Source organism: Cornus florida, unplaced genomic scaffold (assembly GCF_030987335.1).
Source record: "Cornus florida cultivar Cherokee Brave unplaced genomic scaffold, ASM3098733v1 CherokeeBrave_3.0.0_Hap2_Chr01, whole genome shotgun sequence".
NCBI classification, from domain to species: Eukaryota; Viridiplantae; Streptophyta; class Magnoliopsida; order Cornales; family Cornaceae; genus Cornus; species Cornus florida.
The window spans coordinates 87,920,897-87,930,298 of NW_026775571.1; the positions used below are offsets into that span (position 1 = coordinate 87,920,897).

Consider the following 9,402-nt stretch of genomic DNA (forward strand, 5'->3'; position numbering starts at 1 on the left):
TTAGTTAATAGAATGAATGTTTGGATCCCATATAATTTTTACAAATCTATTTAATATAAAATTAATTAATTAATGAAATAAGAAAGAGAAATGGGAAATAAAATATGTTAAATGTAATTATGTAAAAAGTTGTATAAAATATATAATAATTTTATACATTTATTACCGTGACAGTGCATCTAATTTATACACGGAGAGAGATAGATAGATATATGTATGCAACAAATTACTAGTGAATAGTGATAAAAATAAAAAGAAAGTGATTTGGGTATGATGTGTGACTTTTATGAGAGAGACATAGACAACGGTTAGCTATAATTGTGGTATAAGAAAAATATAAGTAGGATTGAAAAATATAAGTAGGATTGAAAACATCGACGACCAAAGAAAAATGTGGCGTTTGCTTCAAAAAAGGCAAGAAGCGCGTTAAATTACTACACAAGGACGTGATGATCACCTAGATGGAGAGAATAAAGTGGCTCAACTTAATATGGCTGTGTCATTATTAAAAGGAAGGACTACTCATCATCCGTTGGGCCCCACTTGCATATTATTGCCTCGATTAATTTTTCCTATAAAATAAAGATTTTGATCAAAATTTCCGATCACTCTTAGGTGGCATTACCAGCAGTTCATTAAATATGACTAGTTTCTCCATTTAAGTGTGTTTTTGAGGAGTAGTTATTTTTAAATGGACATGCATCATCTTCTTAAATAGTTATTAAATTATCTTTTTAAAATTTGAATATTCAAGTTTTACACATATATGGAAAGATGTAAAATATATAGTTTGAAAAGAAAAAATGAACAATTATTTTGAGACAAACAAAATAAAAAAAATGACACTTATTTTGAGACAGAAGAGGTCCTCACTAATTGCCGTTGATTAATAATAAATTGACATATGATTTTTAATTACTAATTTAAAGATGGTGGGTAGATATTCACTTACCAAATCAAAAACTATCTATGATTTGGTATTAAAATAGGACGTGTCAATTTATTATTAATTTACATCAGCAATGAGTATGTTTAGATTCTCAATAGGGAAAACCTAATTATTAACCCTTTTTTTTGGGGGTGGGGGGTGTGGAAATTGTTTGTTAAAAGATAACTATATCACAATACAATAAAACATAATCACAAAATGCTGAAACTTTTCTAATGATATATTGTACATTGTATTATGATGTTATTACACTATTAAATTAAAATTTTAACATATTTATATAATTATTTTGTCAATTCAAAATAATAGCATTTAGTACAGGACATGCTCGTAATGATATAAGCGGATCTGATTCTTTGATTATCTATGTGACGCTAGAATATGATTTAATAGTATTGATGTGACTATCTTAATTTTACAAGTCAGTGCGTCCTATGATGATTCGTAAAATGACTCGAAACGGATCTGAAATACAGAAGCGAAGATATAAATAAGGTCTCTAGAAACTTCATTGTTTTTGTAAAATGACCATTTTACCTTTGGGACCATAATTAGTCTATTTTCAACCTTTGTTTTTGTTTTCGCTTTCGCATTCCGGATCTGTTTCGGGTCATCTTACAAGTCATCACAGGACGTACTGACTTGTAAAACCAGGATCGTCACAATTGAAAAGAGTTTTCAACACAATTTAATTTATTTTAATTAACACATTACTTTAGTTGTGTTGAAAACTCCTACAACATGATGCATTGTAGACCGAAAATATTCATGTAATATATTTATTTTTGAGAATAAAATTCTTAAATAGAGATTAATGGACATTAATTCAAGAATGCAACATATTTCATAATAATTATATCTCGATTTATTAGTGTTAAATCTTTAGTTTAATGATGTTCTGTAGTGTGGCAGTCTCGATTTAATTGTATAGTAAAATACAATACACAAACGTGTAAGAAGGAATCCAAGTTCAATAATTGACAACAAGAAGAAAAAAAAAAAAAAATCTTTAACCTTTGAATTAAAAAATAAAAATAAAAAGTTACATCAACTTAAAAGGAAATTTAAGTTAGAGGATCTAAGTAGACTTTGGCATATTATTTGAATTTATTTTTAGGTTTGATGAACGACAGATTGAGTTCTTACAAGATGTCAAGCAAGTTGGATGTGCTAAGCTCCATCCATCTTCTAATAATTTGTCATTTAATTATAAGAAATAGTTGAAACATCTTGTTCAGTAATTATTTTAAGTAAAATTAAGTATTTTTTAAAAGATTTTTTTCTTGCATGATCTCTTATTTTGAATTAATCAATGTATGTGGGCCAATTGATTTTTATTCCACGTGACATCATACCATTATACAAAGTGATCATACATATAAAGACTCTCACTCTCTCTCTCTCTCTCTCTCTCTCACACACACACACACACACACACAGACACTGTATCGCTTTCTTTTCTTCTTTGTAATAAACTCATCCACACATACAAAGTGATCAGATTCCATTTATTTTTAAAAATATAATATATATATTAATGCCCTTTTTTTATTTCCGATAATCCAAACATTATAGAAACTGTTTAAACTCTAATTGAAGTTCAATATTTTGAAGAATGAATAAGTAAAGTAAATTATAGTGACAAGAATACAACGTCTTCGTATATTTCTCATAAATTACATTCATTCTCTATTTATTTTTATTTTTTTTTAATTTTCAATTTAAATTAATTATTTTTGGCGTGTTGTAAGACATGGTCCATGGATCAAAAAAAAGAAAAAGAAAAACAAAAAACAAAAAAAGAGGCTAATGCATTGTACATTGTCGGCAACAAGAAATTTCAGTTGGAGGATGTACTTGGAATATTACTATTTGGATTTCATTTTAGGAAAGGTGCGATGTCCTCTGTTCGCTAGCTCCATCCATCTTCTAATCATTTGTCATTTATACAGTATTATATACACACACGTATATACTTTCATGCACACTTTAAGAAGCATGTGTATCATTGTAGCTATAGTCCACGAAACACAAATTTGAGCCTCCATGATGTAACTTTCCACCATATCACTACTTCTCATGAAATCTCATAAATTTGTTTCTAATTATAAAATTTTCAAGAATTACAAAGGAAAAAATAAAAAGAAAATGAAAACCACACTTCAGCATTTTCATTGTGGTGTGAATTTTGTTTTGGTTGCTCACTCGATATTTTTGAAAGCAGTATAGATTTTCGTCGAATCGTCTAAATCTTTATATTATGTGTATAGTTATGAATGACTAGAGAATAACTATATATATACAATACAACATTTTGTGATATGGATGTCTTCAAATTAATCTTTGATGTGTATGGCACATAATTTGTTGGTTGATGAAGCAACGTCAATGTTGACTTATTTGTTCTTGCCCCCATCTAGTGAATTGACAAGTGTTGGGACCTCGCAGCTAAAACATAATCTTCACGCTAATGAGATACAACTGAGTTGAGGCACTTGGTATATATATATATATATATATATATATATATTGTGTGTATGTGTGTGAATACATAATTAATGTTGCTACTGGTGCTGGAGAATGACAATATATATATATATTGCACTACTAGTAACACAGTTCCTAGCTCATTGGGACAGGCTATTCTGTTTAACCTTCTAAAGATCAAGCAAGAAAAAAAATTAATTACATAAGAATACAATTCCACATGTTTGTTTATTCTTCATAGATAGCAACTAATTTATTTATTGAAACACCATTCTAACAAAATATTAAACCTTTGCCGAAGTACGTAGCTTGGCGCCATTTTAGCTCTTCCTGCGCGCCATCACTGCGATAGGACTCCTCACATGGTGCTTCCCGTCAGACCAAACAATCCCTCCGAACACATACTGACCGTGCAAAATGTCTCCCTTAGCCTCAAGAGTGACCTTGAACATTTTCTCTTCTCCCAATTTCTCGAACTCTAGAGACTCAGGCTTAACCTTTACTAGTATTCCTTTAGGCATATCAACGCGAACTTTGTATGTGCCTGGAGTTCCAACATTCTTTAAGGTTCGAGTCACTGTTTTCTTGCCAGAAAGTTTAGGGACACTGATAGAAGGATAGTTGAAATCTGTGAGACTTTTGGGACTTTTGGGACATTTGTATGGTTCTTGCACAAGCTTTGCCAGTTGAGTCTTATTATAGTCAATGGCGCACAAAAAGTTCATGTAATCAGTGATGTTCAAGTCATAGACCAGCCCCGGATCCATTGCACTGTTTGGTCTCACATGTCCCGCTCCATAGTTTAAAGGGCTTGCCTTGGCGAATGAAGCATTCGTAATAGGTTGTCTCACATTGCCTCTGGTTCTAGCTGAAATGTCAACAAATGAAACAACAACTAGTAGACATTAGTCAATCATATTGAGATTAATTAGGGACACTGCTCGGCTTACTAAATAGGCAAGGGGCACAAACCAGTAGTCATGATTGCGGATTTGATAGCAGATGGACTCCAATCAGGATGCATGGTTTTGAGAAGACCTGCAATGCCCGAGATGTGAGGGCATGACATAGAAGTGCCGGAAGAGATGCCAAAGGCAACGCGACGCTCATCAAATTGTAAACGTGAAGGACCTATTGCTGCTGTTGTGGCAGCTAAAATGCCCACTCCTGGAGCAGTGATGTCCGGCTGAAGATAAAAATGACCATAAGAGTTGGAAGTTTTTTTAATTTTTGGTGTCACAAGAGTAAAATCAAATGCACAACCACAATAGGGGGATTGGATTCCAAAGGAAACTCCGAATGAAGTGTGGCTAAATATTTGATAGATGCCATTTTAATTAGTGGAAGCTAATGCACAAACTATAATATACAAACTTTGGCATCAATAATACATATACAAAATTAGGCAATTAACATCTTATTAGTATGTTCAACTCTGGCTCAGCTGTGGCTTTGCTTGTTTGATGCAATGACGCATTTACTGTTCATTAGTACTTGCTGCATATTCTTATAGCTACTCTTATTTGGTATAGTATTTTGCTTGTTTAATGTTCTAATTCACTTTCTTTGGTTATGCACATCAAGGGATAAAGCTTTCATATTCTGATATTCGTTACTATTCTGTGCTTGCATTTCATTTCTAGTCTCATTTTAGGAACGAAAATCCGATAAATTTAACAGGAATAAAGCCACAGATTTTCTTGAATACCCACCTTAAGGATCTGTGGAGTGATTGTATTAGGTCCAGCAGAGGAGAATGCCGCCATAACTGGTGCTGGTACCATGCCTAGTTCTGTTGCACCACTAATATAAGCTACCGGTGACCTGAACAAGACATATTTCTCAAAAATTAACATACCTAATATAAGTTAAGCAATGTATTTATTTATATTTTTTCCCCATTAGCTTGACCTAAAAAAAATGACTCTTTTTGGTAAGTTATGAAAATGACATACTCTGTATTATATATGTAGGACAAAATGGCTAGGCCATCAGCTGCAGAGACGTGTGAAGTGGGGAGGAAGTGGGCTTCATAAAAGACTGCATCAGTCGCAAGCTGATTAGCCAGGATCATTCCGACACCACCTGCCTGAGCAACCACGAAGCTCTTCTCGATTCTTGAGTTCACACCCCGAAGGCAGTGCACAATCTTCCCTTTCACCTTCATTGGATCAAGGGATCCAACAAAACAAAGTTCTCTGCCACATTCAATCAAGAAATTGAGACATGCTATCCATCAGAGAATGCATTGCACTACCAAGTGTATTACTAGTAATTTATACATGTAACCAAGGTGAATACTAGATTATTCTGCTGATAAAATGAGAATCACTTGTACATACGCTTGTCTAACGGAAGCATTGGAAGCTTTAGCATCCACGGAACGGATCAAGGGATAGTACTTCTTCAGTGGTAGGGTATTGGTTGCGAAGCTGAATCCCTTATCAAACATCAAATCTTTAAAATTTAAAAAATATATTGAGAGCACATTGTAAAATTGTGAAATCAGGAGAAGACTAGCTAGATACATCTTGGTTCATAAGTAATCACAAACCTTGAATTGCTTGTTATTGCCAAGGATGACATAGGATGGGAAGTCCCGGTCAATTGTGCTAGCTGCAATAGTGAAAATCCAAGGCGCCAAATTTGAAATGGACCCTGCCCTTGGCCCTGAATTTCCTCCCGAGCAAACTACAAGAATTCCTTTCTCAGCAGCATGAAATGCTCCAATGGCGATGCTATCAGTGAAGTAATCCTCAGGCGCACCACCAAGGGAAACGGAAATGACATCGACACCATCATGTATAGCAGCATCAAAGGCAGCTAATATATCTGCATCATAGCAGGAGGTACCACTGCTGGTGGGCCAACAGACCTTGTATGAAGCAACTCGAGCTTTAGGTGAACCACCCTTTGCAGTTCCATTGGCTGAGCCGAGGTAGTTTGCTCCAGCAACAAAACGACCCCCTGCAGTGGAAAGAGTGTGCGTCCCATGGCCATGGTAATCACGTGCAGTGTAGAAGGAGGAATTAAGAGGGCCAAAACGAGCTCCATAGCCTTTGTTGAAGTACCTTGCCCCAATTAGCTTCCTTTTATGTGACAATCTCAGTTAGTTTCAGGAAAATACACATACCAAACACATTAAACATCATTCCTGAGAAACTTAGACATGTAAATGTAACATGGGATCTGGTCTGAAGGAATAGAAAATAAAACCTGTTGCATTGAACTCCATCTATTGTTTCGCAGTAGCCTTTCCATTTAGAAGGAACAGGTCCCATTCCTTCATCAATGAAGCTCTCTGACTCGGGCCAGACTCCTATTAACCAGCCATACACAAAATTGAGAAGGGTGTAAAGAAAACATCATGAAATCAAATTAAATGCACAAAGAAAAAATCAAAAGAATACAGGATCCAAAAGTCCTAATTGCAGCAAAAATTTGTCAAAAAACCCCAAAATTCATTTCGTTTTGGGGCGTGACAATCATGTTGTTGAGGAACACAATTCAAAGCCCAAGCAGAAGACAGAAAGGGAACAATATCGCTCAAAGAATCTTGATGCAGAAAGAAATAGGCGGAATCGGATTAAAGATGGATTCTTTGCTCTACGTACTCTAGTCCCCAAGATTTCAAAAGTCTACATAATTGCATACATGTCATGTATTATGGGGAAAAAAAATGTGTGTCTATATACTTATCTGTTTCTTTTTCAATTAGGATTTTTGGATATGTCAATTACAGAGCTTTCATGTAGCAAAGGTAGAAAAGAAAGAGCTTTCTTGTATCTTCATGTTCAAAACTTGTGAATTAGTAGCTAGTCTTTCTCTATTCAGCTGAGCTATTATCCCATTTTGATTTCCTTCCAAATATTTTATTTCAAAAAAAAAAGAAAAGAATTTTATTATTAATTAAATTCAACCGTAATGAACAAATAATTTTCAGCATCCCTAGCACAGCAACTCTTTTAATATTGTGATTAACAAAAATTCAACATGGTTGTCGTTATATGTGAAATTGGATATCAGAGTTTGCTAATAAAGTATTGGAAGTTGTCTCATAAAATCAAAATGAATGGTCATACACCCATTGACTAAAACGAAGCCACTTTAAGTTCTTAGTAGAGTGTTGGTTAAGGCAAGAGAACCAGATAATATAAAGATAGGCTCACCAGTGTCAAGGTTTCCAATTATTGCATCTTCTCCGAATCTCGCTTTCTTCCAGATAGATTCACCAGGAATCTCCCCATTTCTCTCTAATCCAAGAAAATCCCATGTCCTAGTCGTGTGCAGCGTCTTAACCTTGTTTGAGAAAACTGATACTACTTCTGGATGCTCTATTATTACAACAAAAATGGAGCTATTTACACATGAATATATACATACATATACATACATATATATTTAAAATAGTGAGAATATGTATAGAGGTCGAACATAAAGAATGGCAATACAAACTGTGGATGAAAATTTGGTACCTGAGAGTTTTCTTACTTCGTGATCATCAAGCATTGCAGCAAAACCATTGATACGTCTGGTGTATGAGTAAAAAATAGCTTCTTTTGCTGCCTTTTTGCTATAATAACATAACATTGTTAGATTAAAAAAGAAAAGGATCGAGAATGCTAATGATAGTAGTCTAAGATTATATAGATATATTACCTTCCTAAGCAGGAAGCAAGAAGCTCATGGTGAGAATTGGTCGCTTGAACAAAATCCGTGGAAGAAGGTGTGTTTCCATGTGAATGTTTCCCTAGGTACACCACATATGACTGCTGAAGAATATAATGCACCAAGCAAATGTTAAGACAAACGCCGCGAAATCAAGATCACAATCAAAAAACACAGCAGAAAAATAAACATGCACCATACAAGACATAAAGATTTACGTGGATCGAGCTAAAGCATTTCACTTTGCAAAAAATAGAAAATTATCAAAATCCTTTGTCTTAATCTCTAAAACGAAAGAAGTGGATTCTCTCCCGTTTGGAGAGGTCTTCCGACGTTATTTTGGTGCACAAATATGAAGTCCACGCGGCTCACTTTGTGCTCCTTGATATATATTATGTACTAAAACGGTGTAGTTTTGGTACATAACATTATACACAAGGCCACTCCAAAAGGAGGGGATCCTGGTCCCACGCTACAAACGCTAAAAGAGTTTACAATCCGGATACACAACTTGTAAGAGGAAACATGTCATTTTTTCCTTTTTTTATGTTTTTTGAATCATAACCGGGATGCAACTGAAACAAAAGGTAAGTGTGATGTTATGCACTAAAATGGTGTAGTTTTGTTACATAACACTATGCACAAGGCCACTCCAAAAGGAGGGGATCTTGGTCCCACGCTACAAGCCCTAAAAGAGTTTACAATCCGGATACACAACTTGTAAGAAAAAATATGTCATTTTTTTTTTTTTTTTTGAATCATAATCGGGATGCGACTGAAACAAAAGGTGATGTTACGAGAGATAATAGATATTTACTATGAAAAGGGAAACTAAACATGGATTCTAGCAGAAAATCAGAATGGAAGTATAGCATGCCTTTTTGTTTGCAAGTGTTGGCTTCTGCATTATGCAGAAAAGGAGAGCCAATAAAAAAACACAAAGAAGCTTCATATTCCCCAATTTTCCTAACTCTCTTAATATTGTATTATGCTTGTCTCAAGTACTTGGACCACTTCTATATCACTCAGATAAAGTGCTGCTACAATTTGTGCGATGAAAATAGTCTATTTATAGTGTAATAACATGATGAACAGGCGTTTCTCACATTGTCAGTCAACATATGCCTGGAAGCTTCATTCTGATATATATATATATATATATATATATACCACCAAATTTGAACTCTTCAAGGCTTTAAACCAACAACCCTTCGTCCCTTCACCAATTTGACAAAACGAAACAGTGGTGGTCCTTTTCATGTCCATCTTATTGCTTGGAAGGTTCTAAATTGAGATTC

At 34.4% G+C, this 9,402-nt stretch overlaps 1 protein-coding gene across 1 annotated transcript; it reads right to left on the minus strand.

Annotated features, from left to right (window-relative positions):
• Window positions 1–3,613: 3,613 nt before the first annotated feature.
• LOC132304952 (subtilisin-like protease SBT5.3) lies at window positions 3,614–9,157 on the minus strand. Its single transcript, XM_059802650.1, has 11 exons — window positions 8,982–9,157; window positions 8,096–8,208; window positions 7,912–8,009; window positions 7,606–7,770; window positions 6,653–6,755; window positions 5,991–6,525; window positions 5,779–5,876; window positions 5,392–5,634; window positions 5,149–5,260; window positions 4,409–4,622; window positions 3,614–4,304 (listed from the first exon to the last, which is right to left on the minus strand). The coding sequence occupies exons 1-11, from the start codon at window positions 9,054–9,056 to the stop codon at window positions 3,757–3,759; spliced, it is 2,304 nt and encodes a 767-aa protein (XP_059658633.1). The 5' UTR covers window positions 9,057–9,157; the 3' UTR covers window positions 3,614–3,756.
• Window positions 9,158–9,402: the final 245 nt, after the last annotated feature.